This window comes from Trachurus trachurus (genome assembly GCF_905171665.1).
Source record: "Trachurus trachurus genome assembly, chromosome: 9".
NCBI classification, from domain to species: Eukaryota; Metazoa; Chordata; class Actinopteri; order Carangiformes; family Carangidae; genus Trachurus; species Trachurus trachurus.
Window position 1 is genome coordinate 29,211,925 of NC_139895.1, and position 25,871 is coordinate 29,237,795.

The 25,871-nt window shown below is 41.1% G+C and overlaps 4 protein-coding genes and 2 long non-coding RNA genes across 6 annotated transcripts; 3 read left to right on the forward strand and 3 right to left on the reverse strand.

Moving 5' to 3' along the window:
- Positions 1 to 400: 400 nt before the first annotated feature.
- Positions 401 to 1,042, forward strand: LOC310990862. Its single transcript, XR_014595598.1, has 3 exons — positions 401 to 473; positions 559 to 639; positions 764 to 1,042. It is a non-coding gene; the product is annotated as an uncharacterized lncRNA (long non-coding RNA).
- Positions 1,043 to 3,806: 2,764 nt separating this feature from the next.
- Positions 3,807 to 4,429, reverse strand: LOC310991298. Its single transcript, XR_014595611.1, has 3 exons — positions 4,330 to 4,429; positions 3,962 to 4,088; positions 3,807 to 3,876 (listed from the first exon to the last, which is right to left on the reverse strand). It is a non-coding gene; the product is annotated as an uncharacterized lncRNA (long non-coding RNA).
- Positions 4,430 to 7,504: 3,075 nt separating this feature from the next.
- On the forward strand, positions 7,505 to 8,572 carry LOC310991117 (C-X-C motif chemokine 11-1-like). The gene is made up of 4 exons (XM_083978700.1): positions 7,505 to 7,611; positions 7,853 to 7,976; positions 8,062 to 8,142; positions 8,267 to 8,572. The coding sequence occupies exons 1-4, from the start codon at positions 7,557 to 7,559 to the stop codon at positions 8,358 to 8,360; spliced, it is 354 nt and encodes a 117-aa protein (XP_083834826.1). The 5' UTR covers positions 7,505 to 7,556; the 3' UTR covers positions 8,361 to 8,572.
- Positions 8,573 to 11,032: 2,460 nt separating this feature from the next.
- Positions 11,033 to 12,258, reverse strand: LOC310991251 (C-X-C motif chemokine 11-1-like). Its single transcript, XM_083978887.1, has 4 exons — positions 12,152 to 12,258; positions 11,787 to 11,910; positions 11,621 to 11,701; positions 11,033 to 11,496 (listed from the first exon to the last, which is right to left on the reverse strand). The coding sequence occupies exons 1-4, from the start codon at positions 12,204 to 12,206 to the stop codon at positions 11,403 to 11,405; spliced, it is 354 nt and encodes a 117-aa protein (XP_083835013.1). The 5' UTR covers positions 12,207 to 12,258; the 3' UTR covers positions 11,033 to 11,402.
- A 3,585-nt stretch (positions 12,259 to 15,843) lies between these two features.
- LOC310991709 (C-X-C motif chemokine 11-1-like) lies at positions 15,844 to 16,903 on the forward strand. Its single transcript, XM_083979582.1, has 4 exons — positions 15,844 to 15,950; positions 16,197 to 16,320; positions 16,406 to 16,486; positions 16,611 to 16,903. Exons 1-4 carry the CDS (start codon positions 15,896 to 15,898, stop codon positions 16,702 to 16,704), a joined length of 354 nt encoding a protein of 117 aa, XP_083835708.1. The 5' UTR covers positions 15,844 to 15,895; the 3' UTR covers positions 16,705 to 16,903.
- A 2,149-nt stretch (positions 16,904 to 19,052) lies between these two features.
- LOC310990859 (C-X-C motif chemokine 11-1-like) lies at positions 19,053 to 20,273 on the reverse strand. Its single transcript, XM_083978391.1, has 4 exons — positions 20,175 to 20,273; positions 19,807 to 19,933; positions 19,641 to 19,721; positions 19,053 to 19,516 (listed from the first exon to the last, which is right to left on the reverse strand). The coding sequence occupies exons 1-4, from the start codon at positions 20,227 to 20,229 to the stop codon at positions 19,423 to 19,425; spliced, it is 357 nt and encodes a 118-aa protein (XP_083834517.1). The 5' UTR covers positions 20,230 to 20,273; the 3' UTR covers positions 19,053 to 19,422.
- Between the last annotated feature and the right edge of the window lie 5,598 nt (positions 20,274 to 25,871).

Genomic DNA, 25,871 nt, shown 5'->3' on the forward strand with positions numbered 1-25,871 from the left:
AGAGTGAATGAAGACACAGCAGTGAGAGCCAGAACCTGTTTACAGCTCCAACCATGAACTCAGCTGTCGTTGCCTTCCTCACCTGTCTGCTGGTCCTCTGTGCACAAGGTACTGTGAGAGTTTATTGTTGTGAATCCTTCATGACCATGATCCATTTAGTCTCAGGTTCTGTTGTCACTTGTTGCAACACAAGTCGTTTCCAGGTTTCAATGTGTTTCAGCTGAAAATGTCTGCAGCTATTGAACAATGGTGGCAATGGTACAACAACTTAAAAGCTGGATGTAATGTGGAAATTATTGCAGATAGTGATGAACTGTAATTAACAAGGTCCTGTCTCCTCCTCCCTCAGGACAAGACAACACATCTCAGAGATGCATGTGTTCAAAGGGTTCCGCCATGATCAACCCAAAGCTCATCCAGGGAGAGCCAGTCATACACCGTCCAAGCATCTTCTGTTCAAACACAGAGATTATGTGAGTAGCTGAGCTGAAATAAAGCACATCCACTGACGTGTTGTTCTTCAGCTTCTCTCTGACACGTCTCTCTCTTCCCTCTCAGTGTCAACCTCAGAGGAGTTGGAAAGAAATGTGTGAATCCAAACTCCCGACTTGGAAAATACATTCAGGAAAATATCAACAAGTAAGATGTCAACCCTCAGACACCATGACAAAGTGATGATGCTCAGGATCTCCAGCATCAAACACCACTGTGACTGGTCCAGGCTTCCACTGCTTTTTACTAACGCTGTCCTTTGTTGACTCAGGTCTGAGAAGAAAGGAGCTGTGACCATGACGACGGCCTCCAGTCAAACCAGTACTGTGAGCTCAACAAGAGTCCAGACCACATCCAAGCTGTAGGACTCTGCACTGTTTTCATCAGTGAAGCAGTTGTTCACCATCACTACTTTGTCATGTTGATACAACAAGTGTCTCTATGTGTTCATCATGTGTCATACTGACCAGTCTATGCTTTCTGTTCTCTCTACTGAAGTTGTCTTCAGGTGTATATAGCAAGTAAATCACCTATATTTAATAACTTTTCTAAGAAAATATAAACATCCAAAATAAAATGGACTTGTGTCTTTTGTTTCTCCTCATATTTCAATATAGACTATTACACAAATATTTCAAATGTGAAAATGACTCAATTTGATAAAAACCATCAGATACTTGAAATCTGAAGATTTCAAGATGGCTGCCATTTGTGCCAAAGGAAACATGAAAAGATCTTCATTACTTCTGCGATTGATCTGTTTTCACAGATTAGTACTTTGTCACGTACACAGTCTGGGACTCGTACCATATATTTCCTCATTGTTAAATTGTATGATTTGAGATCGTTCTTACAGAAGATTTGTGGATAAACTTATACAAAACAGTGTGATCCCTTACAGACTCACTGAGGCCCGTTCACGTTAAGTGTGTGAGTGTGTGAGGGCTGTCCTGTCACATCATCAAGTCGCTGAGTCAGTGAGTGAGTTCTTTATGCTCCCTCAAGTCAGTGTTGATACTGACTACAAGGAAATTACCCACAGTTCATAGCAATGTGAAGTCAAACCCAGGAGTCTGAACAGTTCCACTCCCAGTCCCTGTTCTGATGCCGGTCTTGGCCCTGACTCTAGTCCCGCTTCTGGTCCCCGTTTTGGTCCTAGTCCCGGTTCTGGCCGTGGTTTTGGTTCCAGCTTTTTGTCCTGGTCCCAGTTCCCGTACGGTCTTGATTCTGGTCCTTGTCCCAATTCCGATATGGTTCTGGTTCTGGTGGTCCTGCTTCTGCTACTGGTTCCTGTTCTAGCAAGGTCCCAGCTCTGATGGTTGTGGTCCTAGTCCCAATTCTGGTCCCGGTTCCAGTTCCGTTGTTGGTCTCGGTTCCAGTTCCACTACTGAACCGGGTCTGGTCCATTTCCTGGTTTTGATATGGTCTCGGTTCTGGTTCTGGTGTCCTTGGTTCTGGTCCTGGTCCTGGTTCCGATGCCATCCCGGTTCTGGCCCTTGTCCCAGCTCTGATATGTTTCCGGCTCCTGTGGTCCTGGTTCTGGTCCTGAGAGGGGGATCAGTGACGTCAGTTCAGTCAGTGAGGGTTCAGGGCCTGGGTCTTTATGGAATTGGGCCAAAGCATTTCCTTGTTAGAGGTGGCGGCCATCTTGGATATTTAAGTGGCAGCAATCAGAATCAAGTGTGCTTCATGTTTGTTTGTTTTCCCAGTCAAATGAAAGCTCACACTGCCACCTATTGGTATAATATATTATACAGGCACCAGTCTATCCCATATGTCCCTCTGTACAGAACACTTAGGGCAACATCAAAATCAAATGGTTCAATGCTGACATGATTAATAACAACTAACAGACTCAAATGATCTTATCTTGGACATAGGAGTAGCGGAGTGGGGTGGTAGGTGAGATGTCATGTGAACATCTTCAGGCTGGACACAGGTGGTGGTGTATTGTACAAATGGGTCAGAATTGAAGGTGTCAGGTCTGAGATGTTCCATACTTCACCATCAGAAGGTTCAGAGGAGCTTTCTGAGTGAATCTGACATATTAATTAATGTGCACTGTACTGTCCCTGTTCAACAAATAAATTAAATTTAAAAAAAGAAAAGAAAAGAAAAGTGACTTTTCTTTGTGATTCCAGGCTTCAGAAGAACCACACTGAACTGGAAGGGACTGGCTACCATGACCCTCATCTGTGTTTACTGAAGCCTGGCATATGAACCCACGTTGATGTTGATATTACTGTAAATAAGGTCAGTTTGTTCAGTCAAGACCTGGTTTGATTGTTACATTATTATATTGTGTTGAACTCTTTTATAGATGCAGTTATTATGACTTTGCTGTAGCCTACCATGTTTTCACTTTTATTAGTAAGTAAGCTAAGTAAAAACCCAGAACTTTAAATGACAATCACATTTCCTCTTTACCACATTGTTCAGTCCTCAACAGTGAAAGTTTTCAGATCTACTTTCAAACTTTCATTCAGAACTTTGGTTTGTAAACACACTGTGTTTTATGAAGATCTTTTCACATTTCCAATTTCACAAATGGCAGCCATCTTAACATCTTTAAATTTCCAGTAGCTGGTGGTATTTAGCGAATTGATGGCCACAGAGGGATGAACATGTCATTAATTTGAAATATTTGTGTAATAGGCCTACTCTACTGAAAAATTAGGAGAAACAAAAGATACTGTTTTTTTTTTTTTTTTGAGGTTTTTATTTTCTTGAAAAAAGGTTATTAAATACAGATTATTTACTTGTTATATACACTTGAGGACAACTTCAGGAAGGAGAACAGAGAGCACCGACTGGTGGAACCTCTTGAGAACAATTCTTAGCCACAATATAGTCTTTCCACCATCAAGCCAGTGAATATAGGCTACTATGATCTTGATGAAGGAAAAACTGACAGAGGGCAACCGTAGGCTATAGTTGTTATTTTTAAATTAAAATAGCACTAAGCCACATTGAACTCCTCTGGTCAGTATGAAACATGATGAACACATGGAGACACTTGTTGTATCAACATGACAAAGTAGTGATGGTGAACAACTGCTTCACTGATGAAAACAGTGCAGAGTCCTACAGCTTGGATGTGGTCTGGACTCTTGTTGAGCTCACAGTACTGGTTTGACTGGAGGCCGTCGTCATGGTCACAGCTCCTTTCTTCTCAGACCTGAGTCAACAAAGGACAGCGTTAGTAAAAAGCAGTGGAAGCCTGGACCAGTCACAGTGGTGTTTGATGCTGGAGATCCTGAGCATCATCACTTTGTCATGGTGTCTGAGGGTTAACATCTTACTTGTTGATATTTTTCCTGAATGTATTTTCCAAGTCGGGAGTTTGGATTCACACATTTCTTTCCAACTCCTCTGAGGTTGACACTGAGAGGGAAGAGAGAGACGTGTCAGAGAGAAGCTGAAGAACAACACGTCAGTGGATGTGCTTTATTTCAGCTCAGCTACTCACATAATCTCTGTGTTTGAACAGAAGATGCTTGGACGGTGTATGACTGGCTCTCCCTGGATGAGCTTTGGGTTGATCATGGCGAAACCCTTTGAACACATGCATCTCTGAGATGTGTTGACTTGTTGTCCTGAGGGAGGAGGAGACAGGACCTTGTTAATTACAGTTCATCACTATGTGCAACAATTTTCACATTACATCCAGCTTTTAAGTTGTTGTACCATTGCCACCATTGTTTAACAGCTGCAGACATTTTCAGCTGAAACACATTGAAACCTGGAAACGACTTGTGTTGCAACAAGTGACAACAGAACCTGAGACTAAATGGATCATGGTCATGAAGGAATCACAACAATAAACTCTCACAGTACCTTGTGCACAGAGGACCAGCAGACAGGTGAGGAAGGCAACGACAGCTGAGTTCATGGTTGGAGCTGTAGACAGGTTCTGGCTCTCACTGCTGTGTCTTCATTCACTCTGAGCTCCTGATGCTTCACAGCTCATGGATCTGCCTCTTTATACACGGTTTCACATGACATCACATCACAGCGCTGCTGTGCACCATGACACAATAGTTTCACTTTCCAATATCCCTATCACTTCTTCCTCCTCTTCTTCCCTTTTCTTCCAAAAAGCCTGTTTCTCAGAAGCAGAGACACTTCAGACTGTTTGTCTGCAGAGAGACTTCTTTTTCAACTGGTTAGATTTATGGAGTGACCAAACATAGAAGTCCCCAATGATAAATGAACAGCATATAACAATAATAATGAAATAAAAAATAACAGTTAATTTATTTTATATGTTACTGTAACCACTTTTACAGCTGCTCAAAGACACTTAACACAGATAAAAATGAAAAGTTCCATACACATAATCACACATCAAAAGCTAATTTAAAAAGGTGAGTTTTGAGCTGGGATTTGAAGGTTGGGAGGTGTGTGCAGTCTCTGATGGGTTTGGGGAGTGAGTTCCAGGTGGAGAGGGCAGCGACAGAAAAGGCTCTGCAGGTTCCCAGGTTTGGTGCTTGGTCTGTGCAGGTACAGAGAGGAGATTTCCTTCAGATGAGTGGAGGCTGCAGGAGTGGGGATGGTGGAGCAGGTCTGTGAGGTAGGAAGGGGCCTGGTTGTTAAGTACTTTATGTGAGGAGGAGGAGGAGGATTTGAAATTGTAAACAGTGTGTGATGTGGATGTGGAGCCAATGCAGGTTTTGGAGGACGGGGTGGTGTGGTCTTGTGTTGAAGTTTATTGAGGAATTTGGATGATGAGCCATAGAGGGTGCTATTGCAGTAGTCTCATCTGGATGTGATGCATGCATGATGCAAGGCAAGTTTATTTGTATAGCTCATATAGCTCATCTTTACAAACAAAAAGCACTTACACTGTTAATCACATTCACCCATTTCAACCAGCACTTTCCCTACACACTGTCCTACCATAAACACACATTTACACACCACAATTTTGGTTTCAGTCCAATCATAACTCTGACACAATATTTATTAAAAAACCCTCAAAATTATTGTAAAAGCAGCGTCAGTGCAGACATGTGTAAGACACACAGTCAAACAGTAACATTGGTTATAACTCACAAAGTCATAGACTAATCATAATGTAACTCACATGTCTAAAGGGATGAAATTAGTTGTTAACCTTTATATCAAAATGGTCAATTGCTAACCTCACTGTGACATCATATTTTGCAGTATCACCATTGGCTTTTATATTCAATGCTGTAACACAGGAAGGACAGACTTATTTGGCTCATGGAGGATAAAACCAGGAAGTGGTCATTTTTGTTTACTCTGCTTTAACTTCTGTCATGCAGTGCATAGTCTTTCCATGTTAAACTACATAATTAGCCTGTGGGACTTTCTAAGAAATGGGATATGAAACGGAAACAACTTTTCAAAATTACCTTGAAAGAGTTCATCATATTTCAGAAATAAACCAAAACCAACCTGTTGCCTCTGTACATACTACAAAAACGAGCCATAAGAACAGTTTTCAATGTTAGGTTCAATGATCACACTAAGCCACTTTTTTTGAAGGCATCTGCATTAACATTTTTTGACTTGGTAAAATTTAAAACTGCATTAATCATGTATTTAGCAAAAAATAATCTTCTTCCTTGTATAATCCAAAGATTATTTCATGAGAGGGAAGGTTGTAAAAGATATGACTTAAGAGGAGAACTCAAATTGCAACAACAAAGTGTAAGATCGACTCTTAAAAGTATGTGTATTTCTGTCGGAGGAGTTATTCTATGGAATGGATGTAGAGATTAAACTCAGCAAAAGCGTTAATCAATTTAAAAGTAAGTTTAGAAAAGGGGTGTTTGAAACGTATAGCAGAGAGGAGGAGAGATAAATGATGTAAACTAATGTGATGACTGTGGGGGGGAGGGGTTTTGGAGAGTGACTTTGTGCTTTGGTTGTGTTGTTTGTGTGTTGTCTGGGGTTGGAAACTGATAAGCTCTGCTTCTTCCATCCCCATTTCAAACAGTGTTAGATGTTGTTAGTGTCTGTTGTTGTTGTTATTGTTGTTGTTGTTGTTTGTCCTGTTCGATATTTGGTTATATGGTGTCCCGTGGCCGTGGATGTTTTTGTTGTTGTATGTGAGATATCATTTTTGTTTGGTTTGAAATAAATGCAATCAATCAATCAATCAATCAATCAATCAATCAATCAACCAATCAATCAATCAATCAATCAATCAATCAATCAATCAATCAATCAATCAATCAATCAATCAATCAATCAATCAATCAATCAATCAATCAATCAATCAATCAATCAATCAATATTTACACTCTTGAATACTGTTTGCTGCTGATTTAGACATACGAAAGCCACTGGCCTGAAAAGATGGAAAAAGGTCAATATCTTATTCGTGAAAACAAAATGACAAATCTCAGCCTTCAGTTTGTTTGTATGGATATCATTATCTCTCTTCTGAGCCACCTTCCGGTTAGGTAACTTTAAAGGGATAGTCCAACTTTTTTGGCAAATTCACCTATTTCCATAATCCCTATAGTCATAGGGGTAAGTTTATTACCTGTAATTATCGGTGCATGTTGTTTTGAGATCCCCTAGGCAGAGACAAGAGCTGCTCAGCGAACACAATTTGATTATTGACACAAATTGAACCTGCAGTGTCTGGGACCCTGAGTGTAATCACACCTTTCACAGATTTAAACATTAAGTTGCAACATTGCAACATTAGAAAGTGACACCAAAATAAAGGGGCTTTACAACTCACTGAATGCACTCTTGTGTGGAAAGTGTATGGAGAAGTTGCTTTTCTCCATCAATCATTAGACTGTGTTTTTGGTGGGCAAGTAAATTGATGATGATTTTGATGTGAATTACAGTACATGCATTTCCTATTCATTGAGACATAATTAGCCAAACAAGAATGCTTCTGAGAAACAGGCTTTTTGGAAGAAAAGGGAAGAAGAGGAGGAAGTGAAAGGGGATATTATAAAGTGAAACTTGTATATCGTGTATAAAGAGGGAGATCCATGTGCTGTGAAGCATCAGGAGCTCAGAGTGAATGAAGACACAGCAGTGAGAGCCAGAACCTGTCTACAGCTCCAACCATGAACTCAGCTGTCGTTGCCTTCCTCACCTGTCTGCTGGTCCTCTGTGCACAAGGTACTGTGAGAGTTTATTGTTGTGATTCCTTCATGACCATGATCCATTTAGTCTCAGGTTCTGTTGTCACTTGTTGCAACACAAGTCGTTTCCAGGTTTCAATGTGTTTCAGCTGAAAATGTCTGCAGCTATTGAACAATGGTGGCAATGGTACAACAACTTAAAAGCTGGATGTAATGTGGAAATTATTGCAGATAGTGATGAACTGTAATTAACAAGGTCCTGTCTCCTCCTCCCTCAGGACAAGACAACACATCTCAGAGATGCATGTGTTCAAAGGGTTTCGCCATGATCAACCCAAAGCTCATCCAGGGAGAGCCAGTCATACACCGTCCAAGCATCTTCTGTTCAAACACAGAGATTATGTGAGTAGCTGAGCTGAAATAAAGAACATCCACTGACGTGTTGTTCTTCAGCTTCTCTCTGACACGTATCTCTCTTCCCTCTCAGTGTCAACCTCAGAGGAGTTGGAAAGAAATGTGTGAATCCAAACTCCCGACTTGGAAAATACATTCAGGAAAATATCAACAAGTAAGATGTCAACCCTCAGACACCATGACAAAGTGATGATGCTCAGGATCTCCAGCATCAAACACCACTGTGACTGGTCCAGGCTTCCACTGCTTTTTACTAACGCTGTCCTTTGTTGACTCAGGTCTGAGAAGAAAGGAGCTGTGACCATGACGACGGCCTCCAGTCAAACCAGTACTGTGAGCTCAACAAGAGTCCAGACCACATCCAAGCTGTAGGACTCTGCACTGTTTTCATCAGTGAAGCAGTTGTTCACCATCACTACTTTGTCATGTTGATACAACAAGTGTCTCTATGTGTTCATCATGTGTCATACTGACCAGTCTATGCTTTCTGTTCTCTCTACTGAAGTTGTCTTCAGGTGTATATAGCAAGTAAATCACCTATATTTAATAACTTTTCTAAGAAAATAAAAACATCAAAAATAAAATGGACTTGTGTCTTTTGTTTCTCCTCATATTTCAATATAGACTATTACACAAATATTTCAAATGTGAAAATGACTCAATTTGATAAAAACCATCAGATACTTGAAATCTGAAGGTTTTAAGATGGCTGCCATTTGTGCCAAAGGAAACATGAAAAGATCTTAATTACTGCTGCGATTGATCTGTTTTCACAGATTAGTACTTTGTCACGTACACAGTCTGGGACTCGTACCATATATTTCCTCAATGTTAAATTGTATGATTTGAGATCGTTCTTACAGAAGATTTGTGGATAAACTTATACAAAACAATGTGATCCCTTACAGACTCACTGAGGCCCGTTCACGTGAAGTGTGTGAGTGTGTGAGGGCTGTCCTGTCACATCATCAAGTCGCTGAGTCAGTGAGTTCTTTATGCTCCCTCACCAGAAGTCAGTGTTGATACTGACTACAAGGAAATTACCCACAGTTCATAGCAATGTGAAGTCAAACCCAGGAGTCTGAACGGTTCCACTCCCAGTCCCTGTTCTGATGCCGGTCTTGGCCCTGACTCTAGTCCCGCTTCTGGTCCCCGTTTTGGTCCTAGTCCCGGTTCTGGCCGTGGTTTCGGTTCCAGCTTTTTGTCCTGGTCCCAGTTCCCGTACGGTCTTGATTCTGGTCCTTGTCCCAATTCCGATATGGTTCTGGTTCTGGTGGTCCTGCTTCTGCTACTGGTTCCTGTTCTAGCAAGGTCCCAGCTCTGATGGTTCTGGTCCTGGTCCCAATTCTGGTCTCAGTTCCAGTTCCGTTGTTGGTCTCGGTTCCAGTTCCACTACTGAACCGGGTCTGGTCCATTTCCTGGTTTTGATATGGTCTCGGTTCTGGTTCTGGTGACCTTGGTTCTGGTCCTGGTCCTGGTTCCGATGCCATCCCGGTTCTGGCCCTTGTCCCAGCTCTGATATGTTTCCGGCTCCTGTGGTCCTGGTTCTGGTCCTGAGAGGGGGATCAGTGACGTCAGTTCAGTCAGTGAGGGTTCAGGGCCTGGGTCTTTTTCGAATTGGGCCAAAGCATTTCCTTGTTAGAGGTGGCGGCCATCTTGGATATTTAAGTGGCAGCAATCAGAGTCAAGTGTGCTTCATGTTTGTTTGTTTTCCCAGTCAAATGAAAGCTCACACTGCCACCTATTGGTATAATATATTATACAGGCACCAGTCTATCCCATATGTCCCTCTGTACAGAACACTTGGTTCAATGCTGACATAACAACTAACAGACTCAAATGATCTTATCTTGACTTGGACATAGGAGTAGCGGAGTGTGGTGGTAGGTGAGATGTCGTGTGAACATCTTCAGGCTGGACACAGGTGGTGGTGTATTGTACAAATGGGTCAGGAGAATTAGCCTCGTAAACCAGCCGCTCCCGGAAATGCAATTCATTTCATTTCTGAGGGAGAGTCTGGCCTCATCCCCGTTGTAAGCGTTTTGCCTGAAACCCTCAGAAGGCCGAGCCAATCAGCATCGCTGCTGTGATTGACACAGCACGTTGGCCAATCAGGGACCTACTGGTGCAAAGCCCCGTCACTACACCAACTGTCTGTCAACGCTACTACTCCCGCCCACCCCAAACGCTTACAAAGGGGATGAGGCCAGACTCTCCCTCAGAAATGAAATGAATTGCATTTCCGGGAGCGGCTGGTTTACGAGGCTACAGGAGAATTGCAGGTGTCACGTCTGAGATGTTCCATACTTCACCATCAGAAGGTTCAGAGGATGCAGGAGCTTTCTGAGTGAATCTGACATCTTAATTAATGTGCACTGTACTGTCCCTGTTCAATAAATAAATGAAATTTAAAAAAAAAAAAAAAAAAGAAAAGAAAAAAAAGTGACTTTTCTTTGTGATTCCAGGCTTCAGAAGAACCACACTGAACTGGAAGGGACTGGCTACCATGACCCTCATCTGTGTTTACTGAAGCCTGGCATATGAACCCACGTTGATGTTGATATTACTGTAAATAAGGTCAGTTTGTTCAGTCAAGACCTGGTTTGATTGTTACATTATTATATTGTGTTGAACTCTTTTATAGATGCAGTTATTATGACTTTGCTGTAGCCTACCATGTTTTCACTTTTATTGAGTAGGCTAAGTAAAAACCCAGAACTTTAAATGACAATCACATTTCCTCTTTACCACACTGTTCAGTCCTCAACAGTGAACGTTTTCAGATCTACTTTCAAACTTTCATTCAGAACTTTGGTTTGTAAACACACTGTGTTTTATGAAGATCTTTTCACGTTTCCAATTTTACAAATGGCAGCCATCTTAACATCTTTAAATTTCCAGTAGCTGGTGGTATTTAGCGAATTGATGGCCACAGAGGGATGAACATGTCATTCATTTGAAATATTTGTGTAATAGGCTTACTCTACTGAAAAATTAGGAGAAACAAAAGATACAAGTCCATCAACTGTTTTTTTTTTTTTGAGGTTTTTATTTTCTTGAAAAAAGGTTATTAAATACAGATTATTTACTTGTTATATACACTTGAGGACAACTTCAGGAAGGAGAACAGAGAGCACCGACTGGTGGAACCTCTTGAGAACAATTCTTAGCCACAATATAGTCTTTCCACCATCAAGCCAGTGAATATAGGCTACTATGATCTTGATGAAGGAAAAACTGACAGAGGGCAACCGTAGGCTATAGTTGTTATTTTAAAATTAAAATAGCACTAAGCCACATTGAACTCCTCTGGTCAGTATGAAACATGATGAACACATAGAGACACTTGTTGTATCAACATGACAAAGTAGTGATGGTGAACAACTGCTTCACTGATGAAAACAGTGCAGAGTCCTACAGCTTGGATGTGGTCTGGACTCTTGTTGAGCTCACAGTACTGGTTTGACTGGAGGCCGTCGTCATGGTCACAGCTCCTTTCTTCTCAGACCTGAGTCAACAAAGGACAGCGTTAGTAAAAAGCAGTGGAAGCCTGGACCAGTCACAGTGGTGTTTGATGCTGGAGATCCTGAGCATCATCACTTTGTCATGGTGTCTGAGGGTTGACATCTTACTTGTTGATATTTTCCTGAATGTATTTTCCAAGTCGGGAGTTTGGATTCACACATTTCTTTCCAACTCCTCTGAGGTTGACACTGAGAGGGAAGAGAGAGACGTGTCAGAGAGAAGCTGAAGAACAACACGTCAGTGGATGTGCTTTATTTCAGCTCAGCTACTCACATAATCTCTGTGTTTGAACAGAAGATGCTTGGACGGTGTATGACTGGCTCTCCCTGGATGAGCTTTGGGTTGATCATGGCGAAACCCTTTGAACACATGCATCTCTGAGATGTGTTGTCTTGTCCTGAGGGAGGAGGAGACAGGACCTTGTTAATTACAGTTCATCACTATGTGCAACAATTTTCACATTACATCCAGCTTTGAAGTTGTTGTACCATTGCCACCATTGTTTAACAGCTGCAGACATTTTCAGCTGAAACACATTGAAACCTGGAAACGACTTGTGTTGCAACAAGTGACAACAGAACCTGGGACTAAAAGGATCATGGTCTTGAAGGAATCACAACAATAAACTCTCACAGTACCTTGTGCACAGAGGACCAGCAGACAGGTGAGGAAGGCAACGACAGCTGAGTTCATGGTTGGAGCTGTAGACAGGTTCTGGCTCTCACTGCTGTGTCTTCATTCACTCTGAGCTCCTGATGCTTCACAGCTCATGGATCTGCCTCTTTATACACGGTTTCACATGACATCACAGCGCTGCTGTGCACCATGACACAATAGTTTCACTTTCCAATATCCCTATCACTTCTTCCTCCTCTTCTTCCCTTTTCTTCCAAAAAGCCTGTTTCTCAGAAGCAGAGACACTTCAGACTGTTTGTCTGCAGAGAGACTTCTTTTCAACTGGTTAGATTTATGGATTGACCAAACATAGAAGTCCCCAATGATAAATGAACAGCATATAACAATAATAATGAAATAAAAAATAAGTTAATTTATTTTACTGTATATGTTACTGTAAATACTTTTACAGCTGCTCAAAGACACTTAACACAGATAAAAATGAAAAGTTCCATACACATAATCACACATCAAAAGCTAATTTAAAAAGGTGAGTTTTGAGCTGGGATTTGAAGGTTGGGAGGTGTGTGCAGTCTCTGATGGGTTTGGGGAGTGAGTTCCAGGTGGAGAGGGCAGCGACAGAAAAGGCTCTGCAGGTTCCCAGGTTTGGTGCTTTGTCTGTGCAGGTACAGAGAGGAGATTTCCTTCAGATGAGTGGAGGCTGCAGGAGTGGGGATGGTGGAGCAGGTCTGTGAGGTACTGTATGGGGGGCCTGGTTGTTGGTCTTGTGTTGAAGTTTATTGAGGAATTTGGATGATTAGCCATAGAGGGTGCTATTGTAGTAGTCTCATCTGGATGTGATGCATGCATGATGCAAGGCAAGTTTATTTGTATAGCATAGCTCATCTTTACAAACAAAAAGCACTTACACTGTTAATCACATTCACCCATTCCAACCAGCACTTTCCCTACACACTGTCCTACCATAAACACACATTTACACACCACTGATAGACAATTTTGGTTTCAGTCCAATCATAACTCTGACACAATATTAATTAAAAAAACCTCAAAATTATTGTAAAAGCAGCGTCAGTGCAGACATGTGTAAGACACACAGTCAAACAGTAACATTGGTTATAACTCACAAAGTCATAGACTGATCATAATGTAACTCACATGTCTAAAGGGATGAAATTAGTTGTTAACCTTTATATCAAAATGGTCAATTGCTAACCTCACTGTGACATCATATTTTGCAGTATCACCATTGGCTTTTATATTCAATGCTGTAACACAGGAAGGACAGACTTATTTGGCTCATGGAGGATAAAACCAGGAAGTGGTCATTTTTGTTTACTCTGCTTTAACTTCTGTCATGCAGTGCATAGTCTTTCCATTTTAAACTACATAATTAGCCTGTGGGACTTTCTAAGAAATGGGATATGAAACGGAAACAACTTTTCAAAATTACCTTGAAAGAGTTCATCATATTTCAGAAATAATTCATATTTACACTCTTGAATACTGTTTGCTGCTACCTTTGCTTCCATTCAGTGTTGCTTTTCCCATCCATCCAAAGATGCACTTTATGGTTTGTTCTACAGATCAGCATTGACAAAATATCTCGTAAAAAAAAAGCTTAGTTAAAGTGTTCAATTCAAATACAAACTTGACATTATTTTTATTTTAGAGAGATTTAGAGTATGATTTCAATTTTGTTTCATATTTGTTCTCATTATTATCCACCCAAGATCTTCCACAGTATTTTGGTTCATTTTGTATTTAAAAAAAGAAAAAAGAAAAGGAGAAAAAAAAGCAGTTTAAAGAAATCTTGTGTAAAGAGGTAAAAATGAAACACCAAAGTATAGTTTACATTTTGTTCGACCATGTCATTTTCAAGTGCCTTCATCATTTCAAATGTCAATTGTAAAACATAATTGGTGTCAGGTATAAAGGATAAAATATCGAGCAATTTTATTTATTTAGATTTAAACAAGTACAGCTAAATTAGGGTAACCATTACTCCATCCTCAGATACAGCAATGAAGTCATATTGTGGAGTATACAGACATACGAAAGCCACTGGCCTGAAAAGATGGAAAAAGGTCAATATCTTATTCATGAAAACAAAATGACAAATCTCAGCCTTCAGTTTGTTTGTATGGATATCATTATCTCTCTTCTGAGCCACCTTCCGGTCAGGTAACTTTAAAGGGATAGTCCAACTTTTTGGGCAAATTCACCTATTTCCATAATCCCTATAGTCATAGGGGTAAGTTTATTACCTGTAATTATCGGTGCATGTTGTTTTGAGATCCCCGAGGCAGAGACGTGAGCTGCTCAGCAAACACAATAGAGGTGAACGGTACATTGTCCCCTGTTCCTCACAACTCTTTAAATACACAATCCAACAACTCCAAAACGCTCTTGTTGACAAGTTGTGACCTGCACATTCATCACGCTATGAAATAATCATGTAACATTACAACAGTAAATTATGTAACATTACAACACATGAAGCAAATACTCAGAACTACTTGCCCTTTTGAAATCACTCTGCCCAGCAGCCATGTCTGGAATGTAGTTCTGGCAATGCATTTGCCCATAATAACAACTCCATCTCGTAATGTTTCATTATTATTTCATAGCACCTTAAAGATGACATGGGGGGCTGCATCATCTACCTGAACTCCATCATTCAGTCTTATGCTCCCTCTGTGTTCCAAGGAATGTTGACTGGTATCACCATCCCTGTGCACACTCATGTGTGTCTCTCCATCCTCTTCAGAGACCACCTGCTCTCCTAACACTGTTCTGTGATCTGTTGCCTCATTTAAACATCTAGATTCCTGACTATTAACACAAATCAGAAGTATTTCTTATTTTTAAGTCTTTTTTAATCTATGTATGAAATTCTGGTTCCTTTACCAAAATGACCAATGTAACTGTTTGACTGTGTCTATGTCTGTCCTCATGTTACTTTACTTTAGTTTGAGAGTTTTCAGTTTAAAAAAAAAAAAAGATTAATATTATGTAGGGGTTATGATTGGACTGAAAATTAAATTGTCTATCACGGGTGGGTGAATATGTGTATGGTAGGAGAGTGTGTTGGGAAAAGTGCTGCATAAATGTGTGTTGGAGGGTATGAGTAATTAGCATTGTGCTTTCTGTAGTTGTTAAGACAAGGCAAAGGCCCATCCATGAATCTAACCAGTTGAATGTCAAGTTTTTCTCTTTGCAGCTATGAGAAGTTTGAAGTAGATTTGATTATTGACACAAATTGAACCTGCAGGTCTGTGAACCTGAGTGTAATCACATATTTCACAGATTTAAGCATTAAGTTGCAACATTGCAACATTAGAAAGTGACACCAAAATAAAGGGGCTTTACAACTCAGTGAAGGCACTCTAGTGTGGAAAGTGTATGGAGAAATGCTTTTCTCCATCAATCATTAGACTGTGTTTTTGGTGTGCAAGTACACTGATGATGAATTACATGCATTCCCTCTTCATTTAGACATAATTACAAAGACGCGTTTCTGCAGACAAACATGTGTCTGGGCCAAACAGTCTGCATAAGAATGCTTCTGAGAAACAGGCTTTTTGGAAGAAAAGGGAAGAGGAGGAGGAAGTGAAGGGGGATATTGGAAAGTGAAACTTGTATATCGTGTATAAAGAGGGAGATCCATGTGCTGTGAAGCATCAGGAGCTCAGAGTGAATGAAGACACAGCAGTGAGAGCCAGAACCTGTCTACAGCTCCAACCATGAACTCAGCTGTCGTTGCCTTCCTCACCTGTCTGCTGGTCCTCTGTGCACAAGGTACTGTGGGAGTTTATTGTTGTGAATCCTTCATGACCATGATCCATTTAGTCTCAGGTTCTGTTGTCACTTGTTGCAACACAAGTACTGTAGTTTCCAGGTTTCAATGTGTTTCAGCTGAAAATGTCTGCAGCTGCTGAACAATGAGGGCAATGGTACAACAACTTCAAAGCTGGATGTAATGTGGAAATTATTGCAGATAGTGATGAACTGTAATTAACAAGGTCCCGTCTCCTCCTCCCTCAGGACAAGACAACACATCTCAGAGATGCATGTGTTCAAAGGGTTTCGCCATGATCAACCCAAAGCTCATCCAGGGAGAGCCAGTCATACACCGTCCAAGCATCTTCTGTTCAAACACAGAGATTATGTGAGTAGCTGAGCTGAAATAAAGAACATCCACTGACGTGTTGTTCTTCAGCTTCTCTCTGACACGTATCTCTCTTCCCTCTCAGTGTCAACCTCAGAGGAGTTGGAAAGAAATGTGTGAATCCAAACTCCCGACTTGGAAAATACATTCAGGAAAATATCAACAAGTAAGATGTCAACCCTCAGACACCATGACAATGTGATGATGCTCAGGATCTCCAGCATCAAACACCACTGTGACTGGTCCAGGCTTCCACTGCTTTTTACTAACGCTGTCCTTTGTTGACTCAGGTCTGAGAAGAAAGGAGCTGTGACCATGACGACGGCCTCCAGTCAAACCAGTACTGTGAGCTCAACAAGAGTCCAGACCACATCCAAGCTGTAGGACTCTGCACTGTTTTCATCAGTGAAGCAGTTGTTCACCATCACTACTTTGTCATGTTGATACAACAAGTGTCTCTATGTGTTCATCATGTGTCATACTGACCAGTCTATGCTTTCTGTTCTCTCTACTGAAGTTGTCTTCAGGTGTATATAGCAAGTAAATCACCTATATTTAATAACTTTTCTAAGAAAATAAAAACATCCAAAATAAAGTGGACTTGTGTCTTTTGTTTCTCCTATTTCAATATAGACTATTACACAAATATTTCAAATGTGAAAATGACTCAATTTGATAAAAAACATCAGATACTTGAAATCTGAAGGTTTTAAGATGGCTGCCATTTGTGCCAAGGGAAACATGAAAAGATCTTCATTACTGCTGCGATTGATCTGTTTTCACAGATTAGTACTTTGTCACGTACACAGTCTGGGACTCGTACCATATATTTCCTCTCGCACATTGTTAAACTGTATGATTTGAGATCGTTCTTACAGAAGATTTGTGGATAAACTTATACAAAACAATGTGATCCCTTACAGACTCACTGAGGCCCGTTCACGTGAAGTGTGTGAGTGTGTGAGGGCTGTCCTGTCACATCATCAAGTCGCTGAGTCAGTGAGTGAGTGAGTTCTTTATGCTCCCTCACCAGAAGTCAGTGTTGATACTGACTACAAGGAAATGACCCCCAGTTCATAGCAATGTGAAGTCAAACCCAGGAGTCTGAACGGTTCCACTCCCAGTCCCTGTTCTGATGCCGGTCTTGGCCCTGACTCTAGTCCCGCTTCTGGTCCCTGTTTTGGTCCTAGACTCGGTTCTGGCCGTGGTTTCGGTTCCAGCTTTTTGTCCTGGTCCCAGTTTCCATACGGTCTTGATTCTGGTCCTTGTCCCAATTCCGATATGGTTCTGGTTCTGGTGGTCCTGCTTCTGCTACTGGTTCCTGTTCTAGCAAGGTCCCAGCTCTGATGGTTGTGGTCCTGGTCCCAATTCTGGTCCCGGTTCCAGTTCCGTTGTTGGTCTCGGTTCCAGTTCCACTACTGAACCGGGTCTGGTCCATTTCCTGGTTTTGATATGGTCTCGGTTCTGGTTCTGGTGTCCTTGGTTCTGGTCCTGGTCCTGGTTCCGATGCCATCCCGGTTCTGGCCCTTGTCCCAGCTCTGATATGTTTCCGGCTCCTGTGGTCCTGGTTCTGGTCCTGAGAGGGGGATCAGTGACGTCAGTTCAGTCAGTGAGGGTTCAGGGCCTGGGTCTTTTTCGAATTGGGCCAAAGCATTTCCTTGTTAGAGGTGGTGGCCATCTTGGATATTTAAGTGGCAGCAATCAGAATCAAGTGTGCTTCATGTTTGTTTGTTTTCCCAGTCAAATGAAAGCTCACACTGCCACCTATTGGTATAATATATTATACAGGCACCAGTCTATCCCATATGTCCCTCTGTACAGAACACTTGGTTCAATGCTGACATAACAACTAACAGACTCAAATGATCTTATCTTGACTTGGACATAGGAGTAGCGGAGTGTGGTGGTAGGTGAGATGTCATGTGAACATCTTCAGGCTGGACACAGGTGGTGGTGTATTGTACAAATGGGTCAGAATTGCAGGTGTCAGGTCTGAGATGTTCCATACTTCACCATCAGAAGGTTCAGAGGATGCAGGAGCTTTCTGAGTGAATCTGACATCTTAATTAATGTGCACTGTACTGTCCCTGTTCAATAAATAAATGAAATTTTAAAAAAGAAAAGAAAAGAAAAGTGACTTTTCTTTGTGATTCCAGGCTTCAGAAGAACCACACTGAACTGGAAGGGACTGGCTACCATGACCCTCATCTGTGTTTACTGAAGCCTGGCATATGAACCCACGTTGATGTTGATATTACTGTAAATAAGGTCAGTTTGTTCAGTCAAGACCTGGTTTGATTGTTACATTATTATATTGTGTTGAACTCTTTTATAGATGCAGTTATTATGACTTTGCTGTACCATGGTTTCACTTTTATTTAATAAGCTAAGTAAAAACCCAGAACTTTAAATGACAATCACATTTCCTCTTTACCACACTGTTCAGTCCTCAACAGTGAACGTTTTCAGATCTACTTTCAAACTTTCATTCAGAACTTTGGTTTGTAAACACACTGTGTTTTATGAAGATCTTTTCACGTTTCCAATTTCACAAATGGCAGCCATCTTAACATCTTTAAATTTCCAGTAGCTGGTGGTATTTAGCGAATTGATGGCCACACAGGGATGAACATGTCATTAATTTGAAATATCTGTGTAATAGGCCTACTCTACTGAAAAATTAGGAGAAACAAAAGATACAAGTCCATCAACTGTTTTTTTTTTTTTTTGAGGTTTTTATTTTCTTGAAAAAAGGTTATTAAATACAGATTATTTACTTGTTATATACACTTGAGGACAACTTCAGGAAGGAGAACAGAGAGCACCGACTGGTGGAACCTCTTGAGAACAATTCTTAGCCACAATATAGTCTTTCCACCATCAAGCCAGTGAATATAGGCTACTATGATCTTGATGAAGGAAAAACTGACAGAGGGCAACCGTAGGCTATAGTTGTTATTTTAAAATTAAAATAGCACTAAGCCACATTGAACTCCTCTGGTCAGTATGAAACATGATGAACACATAGAGACACTTGTTGTATCAACATGACAAAGTAGTGATGGTGAACAACTGCTTCACTGATGAAAACAGTGCAGAGTCCTACAGCTTGGATGTGGTCTGGACTCTTGTTGAGCTCACAGTACTGGTTTGACTGGAGGCCGTCGTCATGGTCACAGCTCCTTTCTTCTCAGACCTGAGTCAACAAAGGACAGCGTTAGTAAAAAGCAGTGGAAGCCTGGACCAGTCACAGTGGTGTTTGATGCTGGAGATCCTGAGCATCATCACTTTGTCATGGTGTCTGAGGGTTGACATCTTACTTGTTGATATTTTCCTGAATGTATTTTCCAAGTCGGGAGTTTGGATTCACACATTTCTTTCCAACTCCTCTGAGGTTGACACTGAGAGAGAAGAGAGAGACGTGTCAGAGAGAAGCTGAAGAACAACACGTCAGTGGATGTGCTTTATTTCAGCTCAGCTACTCACATAATCTCTGTGTTTGAACAGAAGATGCTTGGACGGTGTATGACTGGCTCTCCCTGGATGAGCTTTGGGTTGATCATGGCAAAACCCTTTGAACACATGCATCTCTGAGATGTGTTGACTTGTTGTCCTGAGGGAGGAGGAGACAGGACCTTGTTAATTACAGTTCATCACTATGTGCAACAATTTTCACATTACATCCAGCTTTTAAGTTGTTGTACCATTGCCACCATTGTTTAACAGCTGCAGACATTTTCAGCTGAAACACATTGAAACCTGGAAACGACTTGTGTTGCAACAAGTGACAACAGAACCTGGGACTAAAAGGATCATGGTCTTGAAGGAATCACAACAATAAACTCTCACAGTACCTTGTGCACAGAGGACCAGCAGACAGGTGAGGAAGGCAACGACAGCTGAGTTCATGGTTGGAGCTGTAGACAGGTTCTGGCTCTCACTGCTGTGTCTTCATTCACTCTGAGCTCCTGATGCTTCACAGCTCATGGATCTGCCTCTTTATACACGGTTTCACATGACATCACATCACAGCGCTGCTGTGCACCATGACACAATAGTTTCACTTTCCAATATCCCTATCACTTCTTCCTCCTCTTCTTCCCTTTTCTTCCAAAAAGCCTGTTTCTCAGAAGCAGAGACACTTCAGACTGTTTGTCTGCAGAGAGACTTCTTTTCAACTGGTTAGATTTATGGAGTGACCAAACATAGAAGTCCCCAATGATAAATGAACAGCATATAACAATAATAATGAAATAAAAAATAAGTTAATTTATTTTACTGTATATGTTACTGTAAATACTTTTACAGCTGCTCAAAGACACTTAACACAGATAAAAATGAAAAGTTCCATACACATAATCACACATCAAAAGCTAATTTAAAAAGGTGAGTTTTGAGCTGGGATTTGAAGGTTGGGAGGTGTGTGCAGTATCTGATGGATTTGGGGAGTGAGTTCCAGGTGGAGAGGGCAGCGACAGAAAAGGCTCTGCAGGTTCCCAGGTTTGGTGCTTTGTCTGTGCAGGTACAGAGAGGAGATTTCCTTCAGATGAGTGGAGGCTGCAGGAGTGGGGATGGTGGAGCAGGTCTGTGAGGTAGGAAGGGGCCTGGTTGTTAAGTACTTTGTGTGAGGAGGAGGAGGATTTGAAATTGTAAACAGTGTGTGATGTGGATGTGGAGCCAGTGCAGGTTTTGGAGGACGGGGTGGTGTGGTCTTGTGTTGAAGTTTATTGAGGAATTTGGATGATGAGCCATAGAGGGTGCTATTGCAGTAGTCTCATCTGGATGTGATGCATGCATGATGCAAGGCAAGTTTATTTGTATAGCTCATCTTTACAAACACACGACTGATAGACAATTTTGGTTTCAGTCCAATCATAATTCTGACACAATATTAATCTAAAAAACCCTTAAACTATTGTAAAAGCAGCGTCAGTGCAGACATGTGTAAGACACACAGTCAAACAGTAACATTGGTTATAACTCACAAAGTCATAAACATCATAATGTAACTTGCATGTCTAAAGGGATGAAATTTGGTGATAACGTTTATATCTAAATGGTCAATTGTCAATTGATGTGACATCATATTTTACGTTTTGCATCACCACTGACTTTTATATTCAATGCTGTAACATAGGAAGGACAGACTCATATTTCCTGCAACTTACATGGCTCGTGGAGGATAAAACCAGGAAGTGGTCATTTTTGTTTACTCTGCTTTACTGTAACTTCTGTCATGCAGTAGTCTTTCCATTTTAAACTACATAATTAGCCTGTGGGACTTTCTAAGAAATGGGATATGAAACGGAAACAACTTTTCAAAATTACCTTGAAAGAGTTCATCATATTTCAGAAATAATTCATATTTACACTCTTGAATACTGTTTGCTGCTGATTTATAAAGGATAAAATATCGAGCAATTTTAGTTGTTTAGATTTAAACAAGTACAACTAAATTAGGGTAACCATTACTCCATCGTCAGATACAGCAATTAAGTCATATTATGGAGTAGCTATACAGACATACGAAAGCCACTGGCCTGAAAATATGGAAAAAGGTCAATATCTTATTCATGAAAACAAAATGACAAATCTCAGCCTTCATTTTGTTTGTATGGATATCATAATCTCTCTTCTGAGCCACCTTCTGGCCAGGTCACTTTAAAGGGATAGTCCGGCATTTTGGCAAATTCGCCTATTGCCATAATCCCTATATAGTCCAGTAATTTTAGGCCAAAAAAGGGGTCAACGTTAAACAAATTGCAACAGAAGCAAACTCAACTGGTTTTGTATCCTCAACATGTCCTGAGTGAGGGAAAAAAAGCCCCGAAGAATCCCATTAGGGGAAAGTTTCGAAAAACACCCAAACATATCCCATTTATACGCATATAAAAATTTTTTTTCACATGAATAGGGTAAAATTTTTAACCTTTAGATATCTCCATGAAAATTACTGAGTTGATTACTTACATTAAGACAAACAAAAAATGTATTACAAGTTTTTTGAAATTATTTGTTAACATGAGCAAATTTGCATAAATCTGCATAAATCTGCATAAAATGCACCGTTTTGACGGCACATGTATATATGAAGTTGCTGTGGTGGTACCAACATGAAAATTGGAATGAGTTGACTCCATCGGTCAACCGACAAGTTGACCACTTTAAATTTCAAGATGACTGCAATTTTTCAAGACAGCCACATCCTTAGTAGAGCAGGTATGACATGCTCCGTCTCTATTAATGCTCATGGGTAGCCTTTGGTTCCATTCCTTAAGTTTTTTAACTGTAATATGTTAACAAGATTGAACAAGACATTTTCACCTGCTCTACCCAATGTTTAGATCAAGTGCTGTATGTATGCAAATTAGCCATACGTAATTGGATTATGCACTATTGGCTCATGTCATACCTGCTCTACTAAGGATGTGGCTGTCTTGAAAAATCAACCAAAACCCGGCCATAGCAGCGTATTTCAGTTTGTGCGATCAGGGGATTTTACAGTCATCTTGAAATTTAAAGTGGTCAACTTGTCGGTTGACCGATGGAGTCAACTCACTCCAATTTTCATGCCGGTACCACCACAGCAACTTCATATATACATGTGCCATCAAAACGGTGCAATTTATGCAGATTTATGCACATTTGCTCATGTTAACAAAGAATTTCAAAAGACTTGTAATACATTTTTTGTTTGTCTTAATGTAAGTAATCAACTCAGTAATTTTCATGGAGATATCTAAAGGTTAAAAATTTTACCCTATTCATGTGAAAAAAATGTTTTATATGCGTATAAATGGGATATGTTTGGGTGTTTTTCAAAACTTTCCCCTAATGGGATTCTTCGGGGCTTTTTTTCTCTCACTCAGGACATGCTGAGGATACAAAATCAGTTGAGTTTGCTTCTGTTGCAATTTGTTTAACCTTTTCTCATAAAATGACTGGACTAATAGTCATAGGGGTAAGGGGAGGGGTGGTGAGGGGGCGGTACTACCCCAGGTGTCAGCAATCCACAGGACAATCAGGTGATTGCCAGCCTTCATATACCCTGCCTGCAGAAGCAGAGGAGTGATTGGTTTGACTGGAGCAGTGAACAGAGCAGGAGCACGAGGAGAAATCACTGAGGAGCAAGCACACAGGTCAGTGGGAAACTTCACCCTCCACTAACCTCTGGTCTCTTTTGTTTCCCTCTCGCTCTGACCAGGAGAGCCAGTACCGAGCCCCCTGAGCGGCCACCAAGCCGAGGAAGATTTCAGTTGTTTGTCGTCCCTCACCCCTTTTTTCAGATCCCTTCCCCACCCCCCACCTGTTAAGAATAAAAGACCCCAAGTGGGCCTCACCGCAACGCTGTGTCCAGTCCCTTCTGTTCCTCTCTGTCTACCCACTGCTCACTCGCACGGCCAAGCGGCCACAAACCACACAGGCCATTTTGAAAAAAAGGGCCACTCCGCGGGTTAAAGTTTTTTTTTTGACCAAAACATTTAAATTTCTCCAAACTCGGATATATCATCTGGGGTCCGAGGGGAGTCCAACGCAGAAGGTTCGGTTGAAATCGGGCCGGTGGTTTTGGAGAAAATGACCAAAAACCGCTCAGGCCATTTTGAAAAAAAGAGCCACTCCGCGGGTTAAAGTTTTTTTTTTGACCAAAAATTAAAATTTCTCCAAACTCGGATATATCATCTGGGGGTCCGAGGGGAGTCCAACGCAGAAGGTTTGGTTGAAATCGGGCCGGTGGTTTTGGAGAAAATGACCAAAAACCGCTCAGGCCATTTTGAAAAAAAGAGCCACTCCGCGGGTTAAAGTTTTTTTTTTGACCAAAAATTTAAATTTCTCCAAACTCGGATATATCATCTGGGGGTCCGAGGGGAGTCCAACGCAGAAGGTTTGGTTGAAATCGGGCCGGTGGTTTTGGAGAAAATGACCAAAAACCGCTCAGGCCATTTTGAAAAAAAGAGCTACTCCGCGGGTTAAAGTTTTTTTTTTGACCAAATTTTTTTTTTTTTTTGACCAAAAATTTAAATTTCTCCAAACTCGGATATATCATCTGGGGGTCCGAGGGGAGTCCAACGCAGAAGTTGTGGTTGAAATCGGGCCGGTGGTTTTGGAGAAAATGACCAAAAACCACACAGGCCATTTTGAAAAAAAGGGCCACTCCGCGGGTTAATTATTTTTTTTTTGACCAAAAATAAAAATTTCTCCAAACTCGGATATATCATCTGGGGGTCCGAGGGGAGTCCAACGCAGAAGGTTTGGTTGAAATCGGGCCGGTGGTTTTGGAGAAAATGACCAAAAACCGCTCAGGCCATTTTGAGAAAAAGAGCCACTCCGCGGGTTGAAGTTTTTTTTTTGAACAAATTCTTCTTTTTTTTTTGACCAAAAATTAAAATTTCTCCAAACTCGGATATATCATCTGGGGATCCGAGGGGAGTCCAACGCAGAAGGTTTGGTTGAAATCGGGCCGGTGGTTTTGGAGAAAATGACCAAAAACCGCTCAGGCCATTTTGAAAAAAAGAGCCACTCCGCGGGTTAAAGTTTTTTTTTTGACCAAAAATAAAAATTTCTCCAAACTCGGATATATCATCTGGGGGTCCGAGGGGAGTCCAACGCAGAAGGTTTGGTTGAAATCGGGCCGGTGGTTTTGGAGAAAATGACCAAAAACCACACAGGCCATTTTGAAAAAAAGGGCCACTCCGCGGGTAATTTTTTTTTTTTGACCAAATTTTTTTTTTTTTTTTGACCAAAAATTAAAATTTCTCCAAACTCGGATATATCATCTGGGGGTCCGAGGGGAGTCCAACGCAGAAGGTTTGGTTGAAATCGGGCCGGTGGTTTTGGAGAAAATGACCAAAAACCGCTCAGGCCATTTTGAAAAAAAGAGCCACTCCGCGGGTTAAAGTTTTTTTTTTGACCAAAAATAAAAATTTCTCCAAACTCGGATATATCATCTGGGGGTCCGAGGGGAGTCCAACGCAGAAGGTTTGGTTGAAATCGGGCCGGTGGTTTTGGAGAAAATGACCAAAAACCACACAGGCCATTTTGAAAAAAAGGGCCTCTCCGCGGGTAATTTTTTTTTTTTTTGACCAAATTTTTTTTTTTTTTTTGACCAAAAATTAAAATTTCTCCAAACTCGGATATATCATCTGGGGGTCCGAGGGGAGTCCAACGCAGAAGTTTTGGTTGAAATCGGGCCGGTGGTTTTGGAGAAAATGACCAAAAACCACACAGGCCATTTTGAAAAAAAGGGCCACTCCGCGGGTTAATTTTTTTTTTTTTGACCAAAAATAAAAATTTCTCCAAACTCGGATATATCATCTGGGGGTCCGAGGGGAGTCCAACGCAGAAGGTTTGGTTGAAATCGGGCCGGTGGTTTTGGAGAAAATGACCAAAAACCGCTCAGGCCATTTTGAAAAAAAAGAGCCACTCCGCGGGTTGAAGTTTTTTTTTCGACCAAATTTTTTTTTTTTTTTTGACCAAAAATTAAAATTTGTCCAAACTCGGATATATCATCTGGGGATCCGAGGGGAGTCCAACGCAGAAGGTTTGGTTGAAAT